At 41.7% G+C, this 22445-nt stretch overlaps 1 protein-coding gene across 3 annotated transcripts in view; it reads left to right on the top strand.

Moving 5' to 3' along the window:
* SYNE1 (spectrin repeat containing nuclear envelope protein 1) overlaps positions 1-22445 on the top strand; it is a 493169-nt gene that overhangs the window by 403559 nt on the left and 67165 nt on the right. The window contains exons 121-127 of one of the 3 annotated variants that reach the window (XM_069769177.1): positions 9197-9344; positions 11866-11960; positions 12160-12394; positions 15362-15556; positions 15990-16115; positions 17542-17697; positions 18580-18738. In XM_069769177.1, the coding sequence (XP_069625278.1) occupies positions 9197-9344; positions 11866-11960; positions 12160-12394; positions 15362-15556; positions 15990-16115; positions 17542-17697; positions 18580-18738 (1114 nt within the window). Of the gene's footprint in view, positions 1-9196; positions 9345-11865; positions 11961-12159; positions 12395-15361; positions 15557-15989; positions 16116-17541; positions 17698-18368; positions 18463-18579; positions 18739-22445 lie in introns of those variants that run through there. The other 2 variants (XM_069769176.1, XM_069769175.1) reach the window with 2 other exon arrangements.

Here is a 22445-nt window from a genome sequence, read left to right as displayed (position 1 = left end):
GTAGGGGTGGGGGGGAGAAAACAGAACCATTTTCACATTTGAAGTGCATAAATGTAGAAATTGCAGGAACTACAGGTCCTTCTCAAAAAATTAGCATATAGTGTTAAATTTCATTATTTACCATAATGTAATGATTACAATTAAACTTTCATATATTATAGATTCATTATCCACCAACTGAAATTTGTCAGGTCTTTTATTGTTTTAATACTGATGATTTTGGCATACAACTCCTGATAACCCAAAAAACCTGTCTCAATAAATTAGCATATCAAGAAAAGGTTCTCTAAACGACCTATTACCCTAATCTTCTGAATCAACTAATTAACTCTAAACACATGCAAAAGATACCTGAGGCTTTTATAAACTCCCTGCCTGGTTCATTACTCAAAACCCCCATCATGGGTAAGACTAGCGACCTGACAGATGTCAAGAAGGCCATCATTGACACCCTCAAGCAAGAGGGTAAGACCCAGAAAGAAATTTCTCTACAAATAGGCTGTTCCCAGAGTGCTGTATCAAGGCACCTCAATGGTAAGTCTGTTGGAAGGAAACAATGTGGCAGAAAACGCTGTACAACGAGAAGAGGAGACCGGACCCTGAGGAAGATTGTGGAGAAGGACCGATTCCAGACCTTGGGGAACCTGAGGAAGCAGTGGACTGAGTCTGGTGTGGAAACATCCAGAGCCACCGTGCACAGGCATGTGCAGGAAATGGGCTACAGGTGCCGCATTCCCCAGGTAAAGCCACTTTTGAGCTACAGCACTGGACTGTTGCTAAGTGGTCCCAAGTACTTTTTTCTGATGAAAGCAAATTTTGCATGTCATTCGGAAATCAAGGTGCCAGAGTCTGGAGGAAGACTGGGGAGAAGGAAATGCCAAAATGCCTGAAGTCCAGTGTCAAGTACCCACAGTCAGTGATGGTGTGGGGTGCCATGTCAGCTGCTGGTGTTGGTCCACTGTGTTTCATCAAGGGCAGGGTCAATGCAGCTAGCTATCAGGAGATTTTGGAGCACTTCATGCTTCCATCGGCTGAAATGCTTTATGGAGATGAAGATTTCATTTTTCAGCACGACCTGGCACCTGCTCACAGTGCCAAAACCACTGGTAAATGGTTTACTGACCATGGTATTACTGTGCTCAATTGGCCTGCCAACTCTCCTGACCTGAACCCCATAGAGAATCTGTGGGATATTGTGAAGAGAAAGTTGAGAGACGCAAGACCCAACACTCTGGATGAGCTTAAGGCCGCTATTGAAGCATCCTGGGCCTCCATAACATCTCAGCAGTGTCACAGGCTGATTGCCTCCATGCCACGCCGCATTGAAGCAGTCATTTCTGCCAAAGGATTCCCGACCAAGTATTGAGTGCATAACTGAACATTATTATTTGATGTTTTTTTTGTTTGCTATTAAAAAACACTTTTATTTGATTGGATGGGTGAAATATGCTAATTTATTGAGACAGGTTTTTTGGGTTATCAGGAGTTGTATGCCAAAATCATCAGTATTAAAACAATTAAAGACCTGACAAATTTCAGTTGGTGGATAATGAATCTATAATATATGAAAGTTTAATTGTAATCATTACATTATGGTAAATAATGAAATTTAACACTATATGCTAATTTTTTTAGAAGGACCTGTATGTACAGATACAAAAACATAATAGTAATGAACTTGTGAAATAGCAGTAGTGTTACAAACGACGTGAAATTTGACTCTTTATGAGTCGAAGAGAGCATCGGTAGCAATAGAACTTTTTTTTTTTTTTTTTTTTGTGATATGTGTAGAAGCAGTAATAACACAAAACAAAACTTTTGAAATAGCAGTAGTATCACAAACGACGTGGAATTTGACTCTTTATGAGTCGAAGAGAGCATCATAAGCTATAGAGCTTTTTTGTGATATTTGAAAAAGCAGTAATAACACAAAACAACACAATATTTGACTCTTTATGAGACGACAACAGCACCAAAACAGTAGGACTATTTTATACTTGGCAAATGGAGCATGAACTTGACTGGTGTTCAGGTGATGGGTGTGGGAAATTGCTGATCCCATCTGGACCACTTTTTTGCAAACTTTAGGTACTGGTTATTGGCAATTGCGAAGTGAGACTCATGGGATCTATGAAGAGAGATCCTTGAGATGATGTCTTTTGTTGATGGGGTTTGTTGAGTTTTCCAATTTGATGCTATGAGATTTTTTACGACTAAGCAGATATGAGTTATCAGTAGTTTTTGGTTATGGTCGAGCTGACCGAGTCCAAGAGACAACAGAGCCCCCTGGGGCTTCAAGTCAAAGGGTGTGCTAGTAAGTTTGTTGATGATTTCTTTAGATAATTTTTTCCATATGGGATTTATCACGGGACAGCTCCAGAAAATGTGCATAATGTCTCCTCTTTGGCCACAGCCTCTCCAGCATTGGGCAGAATTTATGGTGTCCATGTGCGCCAATCTGCTGGGGGTGTAATACCATCTTGATACTACCTTGAAGTGTGTTTCTTGTAGGGCCATTGAAAGAGTGGACTGGTAAGAGGTGGTGAAAGCCTTTTCCCACTCTTCAATACTATAAGTGTTTTTTAAATCTTGTTCCCATTTGAACATTGGGGGACTTTTAGAGAGAGTAAAGTCAGAGTTGAAATTGCTATAAATGAATTTGTGGCTCCAAAATATGCTATGTCCAATATTGCTTAGGAGTTTAATGGATGATTCTGATAATTTGGGTCTCCTCCCCATAAAAGATCCTATGTTCTTTTTGAGTATAAGAAACTCTAGGAAAGAGGATGGTTGAGTGCCATATTGGCGTTTCATATTTTGGAAGCTTATAAAGGTCTCTCCTGAGTGTATGTCCCCAATCTTCTTAATTTTTGAGTCTGACCAAATTTTTGGGAAAGTTTGGCCAATTATGGAATAGGCCAAGGAGATGGGAATGTATCTTAATATAGCTGAGTGTTTAAGGCCTTTATTTTGGAGTGATAATTTTTTCCAGGCTGAGGCTGTTGCCTGAAAGATGGGGTGGGAGACTGAATTTGGGAGGTTGCCAAATATTGATTTGTATATAATCGATTTTGGGTGGCTATTGTTATTTAGAGCTGTCTCGAGATCAAGCCATACTGGCGGGTTGGAGTTCTGCATCCAGTGGATACTCTGTTTTATAAGCAGTGTGTGGAAGTGGGCTTTTATGTTTGGGATATTAATCCCTCCATTTATTTTTCTTTTAAAAAGAGTTTGGGTGGCAGTACGTGGCTTTTTTGAGTTCCAGATAAAGGTTTTTATCTGTTCCTGTAGGTGTGTGAAGCTGATGTCTGAAAATGGTAGGGGGACACATCTCAGGATGTATAAAAGTCTAGGTAGAATGAATAGACCCATTGTCAGAGCTCTGCCCCACCATGTAAGTGTGTTGTGCCTATGTGTTATGGTTTCCTTGTTTAGTATTTCTTTCAGTAGATTGAAGTTAGATTTTATTGTCCCTATATTTGTTTTATTTATTATGATACCTAGGTAAGTGAGTTCTTTTTCACACCAGTTTAGGGTTGTTAGGTTTTTTATAGTATGGGCTTGGGCTTCACTAAGACCTATTGGGAGTATATTGGATTTAGCTTTATTAATTTTAAAGTTTGAGAATGAGGAGAATCTTTCGATAGTTTGGATTGCTTCGGGAATTGAGGTTTCTGGGTTGGAGAGGGATAGAATAATGTCGTCTGCAAAGAGGGAGATTTTGTGGTGTCTGGTGGGTGTGGAAATGCCTGTTATTTTGTTATTGGATCTTATAATTTCTGCCAGTGGTTCAATTACTAGGTTAAATAGGATCGGGGAGAGTGGGCAACCTTGTCTAGTACCGTTCCTGATACTAAAGGGGTCCGAAATTTGACAGTTGCAGTAGACGCTGGCCTTGGGATCTGAGTATAGGGCCATTATGTGTGATGTCAGGGGTTTGTCGAAGCCAAATTTGTTTAGGCATTCTCTCAAGAAATCCCAATCCACTCTGTCGAAGGCCTTTTCAGCATCAAGCGACAGTAGAGTAATGGGGATTCCCTGTTTCCTAGCCCAGCTTAAGATATTAATGATTCTTCTAGTAGAATCCGCTGGTTGCCTACCTCTCACGAATCCCATTTGGTCGTTTTGAATCAACCTTGGAATCACCAGGCCGATCCTATCTGCAAGGATTTTTGAATAAATCTTGACATCAACGTTTATTAGGGAGATAGGTCTAAAATTTTCCATGGCCTCAGGATCTCCTTTTAATTTGGGGATAACCGAAATTGTGGCCGCTAACATTTCTGAGGGGAAGGAGCCGCCATGGAAGATAAAGTTGAAAACCTCTGCTAGGTGTGGGGAAAGATTTTTTGAGAAAGTTTTATAGTATGCATTTGAGAATCCATCGGGGCCTGGGGACTTGTGAAGGCCAAACCCTTTGATAGTGTTTTCTATTTCGTCGGGCGTTATAGGGGCTTTGAGGGCGGTAAGTTCTTCTAGGGTTAGGGTGGGGAGGTTTATTTGTTTTAGAAAGTCTTTGATTTTGTCTATTTTGACCAAATTGTCTGTGGAGTCGTTATTTTGGGGGTTTATGTTATAAAGCTTGGTGTAGAATGTTGCAAATTCATTTGCTATCTCGTTAGGGTGGGAGATTTTACCTGACCCATCTAGCTTGTTAATTCTGTTGATTCTACTTTTGATTCTGTTTGTTCTTATTTTATTGGCCATGTATTTAGTAGGTTTGTTGTGTGATGTATAAAATTTGTAGTTTGACATTTTAACTATGTTGTCATATGGCGAAAATAGGGTCTCTCTTAATTCTGATCTTAGTTTGGAAAGCTCCTTTTGGGTGTTCTGGGGGGCTGTGTTATTGTTTAGTATATTGTTTTCTAGTGTCCGAATTTTATTAGATAGGTCTTTAATTATTCTCCTAGACTCCTTTTTTTCCCTGGATGCCATTCCCAGCAACAGTCGTCTGATAACCGCCTTGTGTGCGCACCAATTGATGCAAGGATTGGTTGACTCTGATTTGTTGACCTCAAAGTAGTTATTTATTGCGCTTTGTATAGTGTTTTTATTAGTTGGATTGTGTAGGATTTTGGCGCTACATCTCCATAATCTGGCATTTAGGAGAGGGGGACCTATTGTGAGTTTCCCGTAGACAGGAGCATGGTCCGAAATTGACCTAACTCCAATTGATATTTCCTTGAATTTTGTCAGGGAGTGGATGTCTGTGACAATTAAGTCTATTCTCGCGGCTGATTGATGGATGTCCGAGAAGTGTGTATATTCTTTAGAATTGGCGTTAAGGCACCTGAAGCCGTCAAATAGTTCATTGTTATCTAGCCAGTTATTGAGGCAGTCATTAGCGGGTCTGTTTTTGGAGGAGGAGTCCAACCTGTTGTCCGGGGTGACATTGAAGTCCCCCAGCAGAAACAGATTGCCTCTCCTGACCTCTTCGATTTTTTTCACGATTTTGTTCAGGAATGGGACCTGGCCAACATTTGGGGCGTAAATGTTTGCTATCGTACACTCCTGATCGTTTATTTTACAAATGAGTATGTGGAAGCGGCCATTTTTATCTTTAAATTCACCTAGGGTCTCAAACGGGATTGAGCTCTCATCAATGTTAGGACTCCTGCTCTTTTCTTTGTGTTACAAGATTCGAACATGTGTGGGTATTTGTGGTGTTTAAAATAAGGGTGGTTACCTTCCAGGAATTTGGTTTCCTGTAAGCAGATAATGTTGGCCTTGGACTCGGTCAGCTCTCTCCACAGTGCGTGTCTTTTTCTGGGGTTGTTGAGCCCTCTCACGTTGTATGAGGTCAAGTTCAGCTCCATTATACGTTTTTGCTGAGTGACTGGAAAATAGGGATAAGTTTAGGAAGTAACCAGAAAAATTACAATTATTGGAAACGGCTATAACTTGAATTAACTATACAACAATTTTCAGATTTTGGTATCAGTTCCTGAAAGAGAAAAAATGGTTAGTCCTGTTTATTAATGTAGAATATATGGACAGGTAGACCCGAAGGGATGCTACCTCCTCTCGACGGGAAAACTCCTGTGAAAAAAGGGAAGCAAACAGGGAAAGCATCCTGGTAGCAGAGAAATCTAATCAGCAATTTACAACTTGCAGTCTCCCAACAGGAATATAAGTGACATTCTTCAATTTTTGGTTCTGGTGGAGGTGGGGGAGTCTTTGATTGAGTCAATGAAGTCCATTCCATCTCTAGGTGAGAAGATCGGAATGGTCCGTCCTCTGAAGCTCACCAGTAATTTTAGCGGAAAGCCCCATTTGTAGGGAATGTCTTTTTCCCTAAGGAAAGAGGTGACCTTGCTGAAATCCTTGCGGCCTTCTAGAGTTTTATACATGCGTTTTTGAATGAATTTGACAGGGAGGTTGTTCCAAACATTTTGGAGAATAAATCGCAGATCTTCTGTGGATGTATGCTTCCACAAACCCTCCTGTCTCTTCATGGAATACCTCACAGTCTCAATGATGTTAATATCAGAGCTATATGAAGGCCATATCATCACTTCCAGGACTCTTTGTTATTCTTTACTCTGAAGACAGTGCTTAAAAGGGCTGTCTGGCCTTAGACAAGTCTGCAGTCACTGCGCGCTGTGAGGATTCACTGGTGTCGGGAGCAGGCAGTCATGTGACCACAAGTATGCGATTTACATTCTGTCGGCCACATTCCAACTAGACTATGTCCGGCCTACACTTGCATTGAGCGAGTCCGCACCCATCTATTCGGCACATGACCGCATGAATTCAAATCATATACTTGCGGTCACGCTCATGCAGCTCCTGGTGCCGCCACCGGAGAATACTCAATGACTGCATCTTTGTACCCTAAGGCCAGACAACCCTTTGAACGACGTTGACTTTATGTTTGTGGTCATTATCGTGCTGCAGAAGAAATTCAGAACCAATCGTATGCTTTCCTAATAGGTGTCTTCCTAGTAATACCTGAAGAGACAAAAGGATTTGATAAAATAAACTATCATCACTTCTATTATTGAAGGCATTCATACTTCACAGCATTTTTTCCTCGCTTGCCTTATTTACTTTGCACGGTACCATGTGTATATGTGTGTGTATGTATATATATATATATATATATACACACACACACACACATATATTCATATACATTGATTGTTTACTTTCTAAACCTTAATGGAAATTAATACAGTTTGCTATGATAACTTCAATTGAACCACTTCTTCCTTAGGCCGGAGTCACACTAGCGTATTGCATCTGATGTAAGAGCATCAGATGCAAAATGCTAATGACCCTCTGCTCCTGCTCTCCTGCGAGCGGGAGCCGGGTGTCATGCGTCTGTGCTACGAGCCTCTCACACAGAGCGGATCGGTGCGCAACTACTGATGAGGCGGAGAAATGAATTTCTCTATCTTCTCCATTGCCCGTGTCATCGTATAATGGACATCACTCGGCCAGTGAGCCAAGACTCGGCAGAGTGTCGGTGACAATTGCAGCATGCTGTCCAGCCTCCCCGCCTGACCAGTCATGAACTCATTAGCGTGGGAAAGTTTCTGATCATTTTCCCACACTGTCAAGTTCACCGCGTCAGGCAGGGAGTCTGCGCAGCCACAGTGACTACCGCTGACGTTACTGAGCATGCGCAGACTCCCGGGGGGAGGCTGCGCAGGCAGCTTTTCATTCATTACACAGTGGTTTACAGTTGGGGCGGTAGCATTAGCACTGCTCCCAGTTGTAAACTATTTAACCCCTTGATGTGGATTGCAGCGTGGGACTTGACTGTACGGCGCACAGGCATGGGATATTGTTCTTTTTTTATTTTACAATTTTTTTACAGGAGAACGAGGGCTTCGCTTGGATTGAGAGTGCAATAAAGATGGAAAACATGTGTTTTAATTATTTCATTAAAAGACTTTATTCTGCATGTGTGTGTATTTTTTAACCCTTTCATACTAGTGGATTAATAATGGATAGGTGTCTTATTGACACCTCTCCATTATTAACTAGTCTTAATGTCACCTTACAATAGCAAGGGGACATTAACCCCTTATTACCCCATATGCCACCGCTACAGGGCAGTGGGAAGAGAGAGGCTAAGTGCTGGAATAGGTACATCTGTAAGATGCGCCTTTTCTGGGGTGGCTGGGGGCAGATGTTTTTCGCCAGGGAGGGGGGGGGGGGGCAATAACCATGGTCCCTCTCTAGGCTATTAATATCTGCCCTCAGTCACTGGCTTTCCCTCTCTGGTAGAGAAAATTGCGGTGGAGCCAACGCCAGTTTTTTCCGTGATTTAATTCTTTAAAACCTACAGCTCCAAAATTTTACACACACACACTACTAACATTATTAGTGAGGGATATATAAAAATATAAGGGATATGAAATGGTTTACTGTATGTAAACCATGTCTCGTATCCTGTTGGGTTCTGTAATGATTTTACAGATGCCGACAATTGAATTATCGGCTATTTTGCTATCTAGCTCTGAATGAAATATATAGACTATAAATATGTTTTCATGAATATTTGAGGCCATGGATCCATTATATGTCCATTTTGCAAGCCGGCGAGAAAATCTCGCCATACGGATGTCACACAGATGCTTACATGCGAGAAAATCGCATCCTCGAACTGCACACGGATGACATACGGATCACTGTTCAGGGAACATTTCTGCAATTCTCGTCCGTGTAAAGCTGGCCGATTTTTTTTTATACGTTGTGTGTGACTCCAGTCTAAAACAGAGTTCCAGGAGAAGTCTGTGTTCAGAGTTCAGCACCTGACACTAGGTGTCCAGTACGAACCACAAAATTTACAGTTCAGATTTCCTCATTTCTAGTTACGAGATCTTGTGGATTTGGTTCAGTTCATCAAACACCCTTTTAGTGTGATTCTCATTGTAACGTCTTTTCAAAGAGTAAACTTGATTATATGAAACCTATCTTCAGCATGTGATTCTGGTTGGAGAGTTATAGTGGCAAAATCAGGTTATTGTGTTTATTATAGTCTTATTATTGGTTATTTGCGAGGATTCAGTGTAACATGGGGTATTTAGAAATTTGAGTTTTAGAAAAGAAAATATGAAGCTCAAGCTTTCTGCATTGTCTCTGTAGGTAGGTTCTCTTTGTATTTTCCTGTAGGTCTACTGTTTTTTTATGTTCTTAATGTTCAAGTGGCAGCAATTCTTCTGAATGATTGGTTCTTTTGCAGCAAATTACAGTCTTTCCTACTACATCATCAGACCTTTTTGGAAAAATGTGAGACCTGGATGGAGTTTTTAATACAGACAGAGCAGAAGCTTGCGGTGGAGATCCCTGGAAATTACCAGAGCCTTTTAGAGCAACAAAGGGCACATGAGGTAAGTAATAAAGGCGGACTGGGTTGTTGCTCATTCTGTTCAATCCCACTGGCAAGTTTTATTACATGTGCAAAGACCTAAGGGTATGTGCACATGTTAAGTATTTGCAACAGAAATCTCTGCATCTCTCAACAGGAAGAATACTGTAAATAACTGCGTTTTTGTTACATTTGTTACATGCGTTTTTGTTACATAGTTTTCCCCACTCATTAGTAAGGGTGAAGTCTGCTGCAAAAATGCTGAAAGAATTGACATGCTGCAAAACTTCATCTGGAAGGAAAAAAATAAGCAACATGCGCATGAGACTTAAGGAAAATCATTCACTTTGAGGGTACTAGGAGATCCTTCAGTTTTTGAGACAAAAACTCAGTGTGTGCACCTACCCTAGAGGTTACTCCAGAGCCCTAATGTATACACCACACATGGCCATAACTAGAGTCCTTTGGACCCAGGCACAAATTTTGAATCTGGGCCCCCAGGATGTCTTGCTATAAGGATATATGTTCCACCTCCCTAAAAGAAAACAAACAAAAAAAAATCATAAATATATAAACTAATATATATCACAATATATAAGCAACACCTTCTTACCACTAACAAAGAATACCACTATAACAGTAACAAATACCCCTGAATTCTTACTGAACAAAACTCATTATACGAACATCAGTACTGCCAACCATACTATTGCATTGGGAATAAAAAATACAGTCACACCATGCCCACATATTACCACAACATAGTAATCATTTAATAGCACCATGGTGATCATTAACAAACACTATACAGTGGAAGATACCAGTAGAACATGGGTGACCTGTAAAACATATATATGTGTATTTACAGATAAATCCAGTAACGCACCCAATTATATTGATGTTCTTTATGCCTTATTTACCAGTACTCTTCTCTGTCTGTCTCAGGCTGCCATGAAAATGTCATACCAACCACATCTTGTATGTGTATCTCTTAACAAACTGCTGGTAACATGCGTTCTACACAGAAAGAATACTATCCCGCATTGCCGTATGCTCATTTTGTGCCCCTCCACAAATATCACCGCACCCCATTTACCTCGACACAGTTATAATGTCCTCTCTATGTCTCCACACAGTAGTAGTTCCCAATAGCAGAAGTTATGCCCCATTTACAATGCCCTGCTTTATGCCCCATACAATAATAATGCCCCCCTTTGTGCCTCCGTGTAATAATAATGCCCCTTTTGTGCCTCCATTTAATAATAATGCCCCCCTTTGTGCCTCCATATAATAATAATGCCCCTTTTGTGCCTCCATTTAATAATAATCCCCCCTTTTTGCCTCCATATAATAATAATGCCGTCTTTGTGTTTCCCTACATTAATAATACCCCTTTGCACCCATACGAAAGTTATTTTCCCTCTGTACCTTTACATACTAATGATGTCCCCCTTTTGTGACCTTTCATGCACTGATTTTGAATAAAAAAAATCAAACTCAAACGGCACCAACCTTCTTCTCTCTGCAACCCGCTAGCACTGGTGAAGGCGGCACAATGATGTGACATCATCACGCTGGCTGACCTCATCCACATGCTCCATTGGCCACAGGCCTTAAGTAGCCTTGGACTTACAAGAGCTATTGGTAGAGCAGGAGGCCATGGGCTCTCTAATCTGCCACAGTTTTTAGCTGTATCTGCATCATGAAAACACGGATACAGTTAGAGCAGCCGCTGCCCACACTCCAGGCAGGCCTCCTTTCCCTACTGACATGGTCATGGTCACCCCCTCTGTCCTTGAGTTGTACCCCTCTGGTACCACCTTTTCATGGGTATACATTAACCATAGGGCTTAGATTCACTGTAATTAAAGCTTAAGGCTGTGAGTTAATGCTCATGATAGTTCTCACAATATTACAGTTTATATAATTTGCACACACAAATGAGTAATTTTGTAAATATATTGCATTGCTGATCCTGCACTACTCCCAGTTACAGCTTTTATTAGAGACCACAGTGCACTCAGCATTCCCTCCTGGCTTAATTTTCTAAACATGCTCTGGTTTTTTAATTTTGGGGGTATAGCCTTCAAGCCAAGCATTGTACAATAATCTTAAAAAATCCTGCCCCAGTACATTACATATGTAAGATTTCAGATAAGATGGTGGGTGTCTGTTAACAAGAACTTGCAGAACTATGTCAAAATTCAAGATGGCTGACTAGAGCTGATATGCAAGTTAGTTGGAAAATGTTGTACACTCTTCTTTTCCCATCTTCTGCCTTTCTTTGGGATGTGACAGGCCATTGACAAGAGGTGTGCATTTGTGGTAGTAAGGGAAAAGGCAGAAAAGATGTAACAAAAGTTTTTTACTGACTGTTGCAAAATTTCTTGAAAAGGTGGCAATGTCTCAATATCGTGACAGGTCAGTAAATGTCCAGAGAACGGCATGCCAAACCCTCCATCACTGCTTAGCTAGCAAACCGCCACTGCTCTCCAAGAAGCTATCTGTGACAGCCATTGACGGACTTTTTTTTCCATTGTCAGCTATTTCAAGCCGAAATGTTCAGCCGCCAACAGATTTTGCACTCAATAATTGCCGATGGACAAAGGCTTCTTGAGCAAGGACAAGTGGATGATAGGTACAGAATCACTATAAATGCATTAAAGAGTCGTCAGTCTTTTTCTGCGATTTCATATAATTTCATATGCTCTATGTAATAACAATTTTCTGTCTTAGAAGAGGAACATTATTTCCAGAGAACAGAAAAAATCTTTTTGATTCCACACAAGATTAGTATGATCTCTTCACTAACTATCGCTCTCACTTTCATCTCTTAGGGATGAGTTCAGCCTCAAGCTGACCTTGCTAAGTAATCAGTGGCAAGGAGTGATCCGACGCGCTCAGCAAAGGAGAGGGATCATTGATAGCCAGATACGCCAATGGCAGCGCTATAGGGAGATGGCAGAAAAACTGAGGAAATGGCTCGTGGAGATGTCCTATCAGCCAGTGACCGGCCTGGGAAGTATCCCTATACCACTTCAGCAAGCCAGAACCCTACTAGATGAAGTCCAGGTACATCTTCGTTTTCCAGAAATCAATAGACGTCTTTTTTATTATTACATGACAGATAGTAAGATGTGGCGCCCTTGATGTAAATGATAAATTACTATTATATTCTACTACACAACAGGATAAATCAACATCTTTCCTACTCAACCAAGTAAGGAGAGGTGTCCAAATTAACAACGTATATTTTGTCACAGAATCCATCAGTGTAGTATATAGACAACTCCAACATGTTTCCAATGCACATTGCATCCTTCTTATTCCACCCATGGAAAAATATGGTTAAGGTGACAATTTAAGTTTGCAATAACTTTATCAGTTCATTTAGTCTGCCATGCAGCTCACCAGATTGAACATTGGAATTGGTCAGCTGAGCTGGATACTCGTCACGTGATTTTTAAATCTGACACCAAGTTTTTGCCACCTAATTTGAGTACAGATTAATGTCAGAGACCCTGTTTCCAATGATGTGTCACTTACTGGATGGCTTATTGATGTTTTTTAGCAGGAAATTATCAGTAGGGAATCAATAAACCTGCTGCCAGGTAGTCCAGCCATGCCCCACCACTGATTGGCATCTTCCTGCCTACACATAGTGTACACTGACAGCTGCCAATTAGTGGTCTGGGCGGAGTTATACAGGGCTCAGTATTCAGAGAACTGCTAGATCTGTAGCAGATAAAACAGTTTTTAATCAAAACTGCAGCAGCCAGTAGAGTAAGTGATCCCTGGAATCAGAGTCTCTGACCTTAAATCATGCTGCTCGTAGATTTGAATACTTAATAATATGTTCTATGTGCCGTATATACGCTGAAGTGACCATTGCCTAATGTCAGTTGTATTATTACAGCATTGGTAATCGGAAACATAAATGTGAATTAGGGATGTGAATTAGGGTTTTTTTTGGTAATTGTTGCCAAATTAACTTCAAAATGTAGAGAGCAATTCCAAACCAAGGAAACAAGCGACTCCTCCTAAAGAAAGAAAACCATGTTACGCCTTGTTGATTAGGTTGTGTTCACATTTGCAGCACCCGATAGAATCTGTGTTTTGGTGATAAGAGTAGGATCCTAAAATCCTAGTGGAAAATCTGATGACGATGTGAGCAGAGCTTTACTATACATACTATACATGATCCATGATGGGAGCAGCTTTGTGGCTCAGTGGTTACATTGTTTTCCTTGCTGTGCTGGGCAATATCTGTATGGAGCTTGGGTTTCCTCCAGGCACTCTGAGTGCTATTGCAGTTTTAAAACCATACTATTATGGATTTTGCTGAAATTAGCCATAGAATGTACACTAAATGTGCAAATGTATTGGGATGCTTACACATTCCATCCTCAGGAGATTTTATGAAAATTCATAGGCATTAATATGGAGCTAGTCCACCTTCTACTCTTCTCGGTAGGTTTCTTACAGCTTCCATTCTTATATGAAGGCTTCATACAAGATTTTGGAGCACGTATACTGGAATTTTTGCACATTCATCCAGAGGATTTGTGAGGTCTGATACTGATATCGGAGAAAGAACCTGGCTTGCAATCTCAATTCTAGATAATCAGAAGGATGTTTTCCATGGGGTTGAGTTCAAGGTTCTGCATGGGTCTGCCAACTTCTTCTATACTAATCTTACCCAGCCATGTCTTTATGGCGTTTGCTTTATGCACTGGGACAAAGTCATGCTGGAACAGAAAAGGGCAAACTATTCCCACAAAATTGGAAACATACTATTGTCCAAAATGTCTTGGTATACTGAAGGGGGTTGTCCATTACTAGGAAAACCCCTTCTTAAAGTAAATGTCCGGCCCCAATAATATAATAAAGTCTATACTCACCTCCCATTCCGGCTCCTTTCCAACGGTGTCGGCACTCGCGGTCCCGGGGCTGTGATACAGTGTAATGACACGTGATACCTGGCATCCAATCAGCGATAGCATCACTGTTCCCACCTTTGGACAAACTGAACGTGAAGAGGAAGTCCAGGATCAGCTGCAGCCCTGGTTTCATCTTCATGTTCAGTTCATACGAAGGCGGAGACAGTGACGGCAGTGCTGATTGGGCGCCGGCGTCACGTGTCACACCGCAGGAATAACACCGACATGGGAAGTGAGTATAGGCTTTATTATTTTCTCAGGGCCGAACATTTAGTATAACAAGGGGTTTTTTGTAGTAGTATACTAGGCAACCCCTGAAAAAAACATATAGTGTTAACCATCCTCCACCAAACCTTTCAGTTTGATGATGTCCTGGCATTCTCTAAATCCAGATTCATCTAGCAGACTTCACAGAACAGGCCAATGCTACAGTTTTCAGTGGTGTGCTTTACACCACAGCATCCGACACTTGACATTGTGCTCGGTGATGTAAAGCTTGCATGCAGCTTTATTTCACTACCAGAAAAAGCCATGTCATGGAGCTCCCAGTGCACAGTTTTATGCTGATATTAATGCCAGTGGAGGTGTGGATTGGTGTTGAGTCAGCAGAGAGTCATTATTAAGTCAGTAGAGAGTTACTTTTGCACGCTTTACCTCTTGGAGACACAACTCTGGAATTTTACATAGTCTTCACTTCATAGCTGAGCTGCTGTGGACCCTAAATTCTACCATTTTTCAGTAATAGAACTTACAGGTGATGGAGGAATATTTCAGAAGGGAAGAAATCTCATGGATTGACTTGTTATGGTGACATCCTACTAAGATATCACGCTCAAAGTCAGTGAGCTCTTTACAACATGGCATTCTTGTACAAGTAGTTAGAATTCCAGACAGCATGGCCAGGGTTTGGATTTTATATATTCACGACAATGGGAGTAAATGAAAACCTGAACTCAATGAATAAGATGTGTCCAAATACTTTTGACCAAATATTCCACGTGTGTGGTGTAAGGAAAAGAGAGGTGTAAGCGATTGCAACCTGTGTAGAATTTGTCAGGGCTATAAAACTAACAGGGAATATTTTCCTCTGCTGTTCCAGCTTAGAGATCGAGTGCTCCACAGGCAGCAAGGCAGCTACATCCTCACTGTGGAGGCTGGGAAGCAGCTGCTGCTCTCTGCTGACAGCGAGGCGGAGGCTTCCCTACAGGCAGAACTCATTGACATTCAGGAGAGATGGAAGGCCACCACAGTGAGACTGGAAGAGCAGAAGAAGCAGCTCGCATTCCTGTTAAAAGTATGTGTATAGCCTTTCTCATAGAAATCGAATGGTTTTCAATTGGTAGAAAGCCCATCGGTATTTCCATGCAATGTGCGAGCAGATGATCCGGCCCTAACTCATTGTGACAATTACTGCCTAACATTCGTACAGGGGTGGCGTAGCACACCATTGAAATTATTTTATTTTGGGGGTTTGGATTCAAAAGAATAAATGTTCTTTTTAGCAAAAAATATGCTGCGCCACAATACATCAGATAAATGGAGTGCCAAGCAATTCTATATAGTTGATGTGCTTTTCCATTTTTCAATAGCCTGACCTTGCAAGAGATTGCTTTCTGCTTATGTAGATCCTCTGACGGGCACGCTCCGAGACCGCGCACCATCACAAAATCTTTGCAGGCTCAGGATCGCATATAGACAATGATAATGTTATACCTCTGCAATTTCAGGACTGGGAGAAGTGTGATAAGGGAATAGCAGAATCCTTGGAGAAACTGAGAACATTCAGGAAAAATCTCTCTCAGCCTCTCCCTGATCACCATGATGAGCTGCATACAGAACAGATCCGCTGCAAGGTAAGCAGTGTTCTCCGGTACTGCAGCATGGAGCGCGCGGGCTTCATTCATGTGTGGGAGGCATCGGTATATCATCATTCTGCATTATATGCTCATTTCTCCAGGGTAATTGGTAATATAAATAATTCTGCCTGACATTGCTGCCATCGGTCTCTTATTAGAAATCTGCATTCAGAAAGCAATGTAATGTCTAAGAGCAAGATCTTAATATCACTTCCCAGGCATACTGTACATTGAATGGACTAATAGCTGTTAGAGATGTGGCTTTTCTTTCTTGTGTATATTGCCATTAGGTTTCAGTATATCTCCACCTTTCTGTCATCCAGTAACAGTAAAATACCTTGGTGCTTTACATTTTGTCCTGAAATTGTTTGTTCTGCATGGTCGATGCCCTGTATCAGTGACCACACTGTCTGTACATGTACTACAAGAAGGAGCAAGATGGTGAACCGGTACCAAAGTAATAGGAAGGGCGAAATATATGTAATGTATGACTAAAGATATTGTACTACAGTCAAAAACTCCTACAAGCAGGTATCCCTAGAAATCTTGATGTATTCAGACAGCAAGTTCTCATTTTCTTTTCTTGGATTTAGTCATCTACTTATTTTCAGTATATCTTTGCAAATACTGAACTCGAGGTTACAAGTGTATGAAAACCATGTTAATTCTTCCCAACGCTCATGAGCCTACATCTCCTGCCCACACCAAAGAAGCTGTAATAGAGCCATAGATGGGCCCCATCCATCCTTCACATGACATACACGGCAGTGTTTATGGAGCCGTAATTCGGCACCCACAAAAGGTTATAGCTTCTTTCTATACTTTTCTAGGCCTTAAAAGTTATGCTATGTGAATATGGAAATAAGAGCTATTATCCTTTAAAGGGTTCTGTCATGAAGGTCCCTGCCCAAATGACATATTAAGACTACTGATCATCTTAGAGGACGTTTCCAGAGCAGCTCCCATCCTGATGGACTCAATTCATCTTGTATTACATGAAGTCTGGCTGGGCCTAGCTTTCCCCAGTAAAATCTACCGTACCCCCGGGGAGTGGGATGTATGACCCAGTGCGAGACAGCAGCTGAATTGTTATTGATGATATGCAAATTGCCTCTTCTGAGAAAAAGAGGACTTAAACTCTATAGCGCCACCTGTTGGAAGTAGCGATCCTACAAGTCACAATCAACCCTTTAACGAGTCGTGCAATATGACTTAGGATAAAAGCCAAATCAGTATCTCAATTTGCAATTTGATGAGACACCCATCGGACCTTGCATGGAGAGCATACAGCCCGTTACCTACAGGTGACCCATGGACTTGCAGTGAAGTCATTTCCATGATCCAGGGTATTGCAATCCCCATGAAATCTCTTTCTTTACCTACATTATATCAGTTTGGTCACCATAACTTTTTTTTTCTGTAGGAGCTTGAAAATGCAGCTGAAGGATGGGTTGAAGACCTTGCTCATTTAACGGAACTGAAGAACTCGTTCCCCCCCTTCATCAATGCAGATGATATATCCATTCTTTATGAACGCATTGAATTGCTGCAGAGACAGTGGGAAGAGCTTTGCCATCAGGTAATTAGATTGGTGGATTAGAAACCTTCTCTCATGGAAGGCCATGTGAATGAATGTGCGGAGACAGCACGCTAAAGCGGCAGCTTAATCATAGAATATAAACTGCACCTGCTTAATCCTTATAATAAAATAAGGATTGATAAACGTTGTTTCTGTTACTAAAACACAAAGTAAATGTTTCCATGTAACGGTGAGTGAAGGGTTAATGACAATGTTTCACTGGGCATTGCAATAATTAGGCTAATATAGGGAACTCTCAATGTACCCAGAAGACAAAACTAGCAATAAGTGTAGTAGGCATGCATCTATCATCAATAACGTGAATGATCTAGTGACAATGGCAAGTCATGGGATATATTATGCAGCGAGTGAACAATCAGTTATAAACGATATGTTGGAAGTGGGACAAATGACCATGTGGAGGCATCTGCGTCCTAGAACAGAAGCTCGGCTTATGGCTGATCGGTGTATGTGAGCTACCAAAGGAGGGTTACCCATGAACAGCAACCTGCAGATCAGTACTTCCCACCTTTTATATTAGATTGTACGTCTGCATTCTGCCGGTTTATTGTCCCCAGGATGTGACCGTGATGTAGAATAACATGATGGTTTCCTGTCTTCGTTACTGAGGTGAAACCAACAGGAAATGTCTAGAATATGCACATGTTAGAGGCATTCTCTTCTGAGAACCTAGAGGAGAATACTTCTGCTCACCTACGGTCTCATTCTTGCTGCCCTTACTGATGGGTCCATGAATGTGTTTTGGTAGGTGTTAGGTGATGTGCTAAGTCCTGCATTTTTACAGAACATCACTTTAACCCCTTTTGTTGGAATGCAAAAAAAACAGCTTGTCGACCTCATCTCTGTGTTCTCTAATTGAAGGTCTCCGTACGTCGGCAACAAGTCAGCGAGAGGCTTAATGAGTGGGCCATCTTCAATGAAAAGAATAAGGAACTGTGCGAGTGGCTGACCCAGATGGAAAGCAAAGTTTCTCAGAATGGGGATATCAGCATTGAAGAAATGATTGACAAACTCAGAAAGGTACAACCTCATTATCGTTAGAGAAATATCAGACGGTCAACTAAATCCACCTGTTGGCAGCCATAATATATTGCTGTTAGTGGAATAAAAGCTCACAGGAATTTCATATTTGAGATCCAGTCAGCAAATGCAAGACGACTAGATATAGCAATCTGTAGTCTGCAAATGGGGGGCACGTGACCGATTGTCATAGTAGGGCCTAAACAGCAGCCAATTTCCCATAGAATAACCTGTTTATATTCACTGTTTCACCAATTACTTAAAACATATCAATGGACATTTTGTGTTTAAAAGAACCCATCAGCAGGTTTTTAGACCCTAAACCAATGTCTCTATCTAAACATCTGAAATGTTGATTTTGTCTATTCCTTTGCATTGTTTTTCCATTTTCTAGAAATCCATTGGTGAATATTTATACAAATGTGCTGGAAGAGCAGGGGTTTGACCTTCACTAACAGCTCTCTGTCCTTTCTCCCTGTTTGTGCTACCACTTCCTATCTGTGACTGACAGATCACTGTCACATTCTCTGTGTCCAGGTTTCCCACCCGAGAGAGATCTCACACAGGAGGAGGCACATGTGCATTAAGGTCCTGATGATTTTGTGAGAGCTAAACTATAGATATGTTCTTCTACTGCCCTGCTAATGATGGCCCCTGAGGGAGATCTTGTGCAGGAAACCAGGTCATAGAGAAGAGGGACCTGTCAAGAGGTCAGCAACAGGTTGAGAATGAGCATAAGCCAAGACCCCAGCACTTGCTCATTTACAAAAACTTTCGCTGATAGATTTCTAGAGAATGGAGAAATGGATATACAATACAAAGGTACAGACATATAGACTTGACGTATTAGATACTTTACATAGATGTGGTCAGTTTAGGATCTAAAAACCTGCTGACAGGTTCCCTTAAGATTCTGAGATTGTTTTTTCATGACACATTGTATTTTATGTTAGTGATAAATTTAAGAAGATGTGATTTGTGCTTACTTATGCAAATATCTGAAATATGATTAAAATTATTAATTTTTAATATTTGAATTTTTATGCCATTAAAATAGATAGACCATACAAATTAGGTAAAGAGGTTATCCGGTCTAAAAGGAAAAGTCTGCAGTCACTCTGTCTGCCCGCAGACTTTTGAATCCTACCGGCGCACGCACTGTGCGCTGCGAGGATTCACCAGTTTCTGTGCCGGGACTGAAAGGTATATAAGCAATATGCACACTCCCACCCAGGGACCATCAAGAGGACAAGGCCGTCCAGTCAGTGCAGCCTCACTCCGTACAATTGTATTTTCATGAATATGCCACATTTAACTGGGATCTGTGGTACATTTGAGATTAGAAGATCGTGGCGATTAGCTGAACACAGGTCCACTGTAATGCCTCACGGTCATTTGTGAGTTAACAGGTTTCTTGTGGCATGGAAAGGGTTTAGAGTTCAGAGTGATCTATTGGCTGTCATGCTTATTGGAACCACACCCTTCCATTATATAAACCTGTGTCTGGCCTCTCTCCATACAAGCAATAGAATCTCTATTCTGTTTTTCCCTGCATTGGAGAAGGTGTTTTGGGAATGTCGCTCTTGTCGTCTTGAGATTGTTGCTCAGAAGTGAAGGAGCGACTTTTTGGAGTGCAGGTTTTGAAGGAATGGTCTGCAGGTGCCATGTCACATTAGCAGCATCCCTGAGATGTTGAAATAGCAGAACCCATCAAAAGTGACCCCATTTAACAATCTACAACCCTCTATGAATTCATCCAGGGGTGTAGTGAAAATGTTGACCCCACTAGTATTCCACAGAATTTTATATTGTTGGGCCGCAAAGATACAAAAAATGTTGTTTTAGCCACATACTTTTCATTTTCAAAAAGTATTAGGTGAAAAGAATTTGTTACACAATTTCCCCTGAATGTGGTGATACTCCACATGTGGTCTCATACTACTGCTTGGCCACATGGCTGGACTTGGAAAGGAAAAGCACTATTTGTAGCACACTTGTGGTTCCTAGTTCACATGATCCATATCCATTTACCTAGGCTCTTAGAACAGCAGAAACCACCAAACTGAACCCATTTTAGAAATTGCACCCCACTGTGAATACATAAATGAACAAATATACAGGAGTTCAAAAATTGTTTCCATTTTGTATATGGTTCACTATGCGGTATAAGTGGTAACACAGAGTTAACCTTTGAGTTAGCACAATTACAGTGATAGAAAACAGGGATTTTTGTGTACTCACCGTAAAAGCCATTTCTCCGAGCCACTTATTTGGGGACACAGTCCATGGGTGTATGCTGCATGCCACTAGGAGGCTGACACTAAGTTAACACAAAAAAATTAGCTCCTCTCCTGCAGTATACACCCTCGTGCTGGCTCCCAGAGAACCAGTTTGGTGCAAAAGCAGTAGGAACAAACCGTAACAAAATAGAAGAGTACAACATGTCAACTTAAAAGAACAGGCAAAAGCCATATAAGCCATTAGACTAACAGGGTGGATGCTGTGTCCCCCAATGAGTGGCTCGGACAAAAGGATTTTATGGTGAGTACACAAAAATCTCTGTTTCTCCTTCACCTTATTGGGGTACACAGACCTTGGGACGTCCCAAAGCAGTCCCTGGGTGTGAAAACAACACAAAGGATTAAGCTTCATGCAACAACTGCCTAGATGTGCGCCATCACTGCCTGCAGAATTCTTCTGAAGCCTGAGAGTGAATATTGCAGTGCTTTGATCCCCACTGGGATGGGCTGACGTCTGACTCGATATGACTCCTGGATGGTGGAATGAATCCACCTGGCTATCGTGGCCTTAGAAGCGGCAAGTCCCTTCCTGTGACCTTCCAGGAAAACGAACAAAGAATCTGTTCTTCTGAAGGATGCTGTCCTTGAGACGTACCTTCAAAGAGCTCTGAACAGGTCCAGGGTTTGGAGAGTTCTTTCAATTCTGTGGATAGAAAAAGAAGGAAGAACAATGTCCTCGTTAAGATAGAAGGACAAAACGACCTTTGGCCAAATAGGACGGCGATGGCCTAAGGACTACTTTGTCCTGATGGAAAGAAAGGAAAGGCGCCTGGCAGGATAAGGCGGATAATTCTGAAACTCTTCTGATCGATGTGATCGCCACAAAGAAGGCAACCTTCCAGGACAGAAAAACCTAATGAAATGTCCTGAAGCGGTTCAAAGGGAGGTTCCTGAAGGGCACTTAGCAGCAAGTTGAGGTCCCAAGGCTCCAAAGGTATGCGATAGGGAGGAGCGATGTGTGACACCCCTTGAAGAAAGGTCTTACTTTTGACGCAATGCGTCTCTGAAATAAGACTGATAGAGCTGAGATTTGGCCCTTGAGAGAACTGAGTGCCAGGCCGGAGTCCAGATTGGGCTTGTAGGAACTCTAAAATGGTGAGAACTGAGAAGACGAGAGGGGAAAGACCGCGATCCTTGCACCAAGCAAAAAATGTCTTCCAGGCACGGTGATAGATGTGGGTTTACGGGCACTAGCCATAGTGGAAATGACCTGTTGAGAAAACCCTGCCTGGGTCAAGACCCAGGATTCAATGGCCATGCCGTTAAACACTGGGCCCCTGAGTTCTGTTGGAAGATTGGGCCCTGGGAGAGCAGATCTGGCCAATCTGGCAGCCTCCAGGGTATGTTGGCGACGAGGCGTACCAACTCTGCGAACCATGCACGGCATGGCCAATCGGGAGCGACCAG

This window comes from Ranitomeya imitator, chromosome 5 (assembly GCF_032444005.1).
Source record: "Ranitomeya imitator isolate aRanImi1 chromosome 5, aRanImi1.pri, whole genome shotgun sequence".
NCBI classification, from domain to species: Eukaryota; Metazoa; Chordata; class Amphibia; order Anura; family Dendrobatidae; genus Ranitomeya; species Ranitomeya imitator.
The sequence above is the reverse complement of the archived record's forward strand: the minus strand, read 5'-3'. Positions and strand labels throughout refer to the sequence as shown.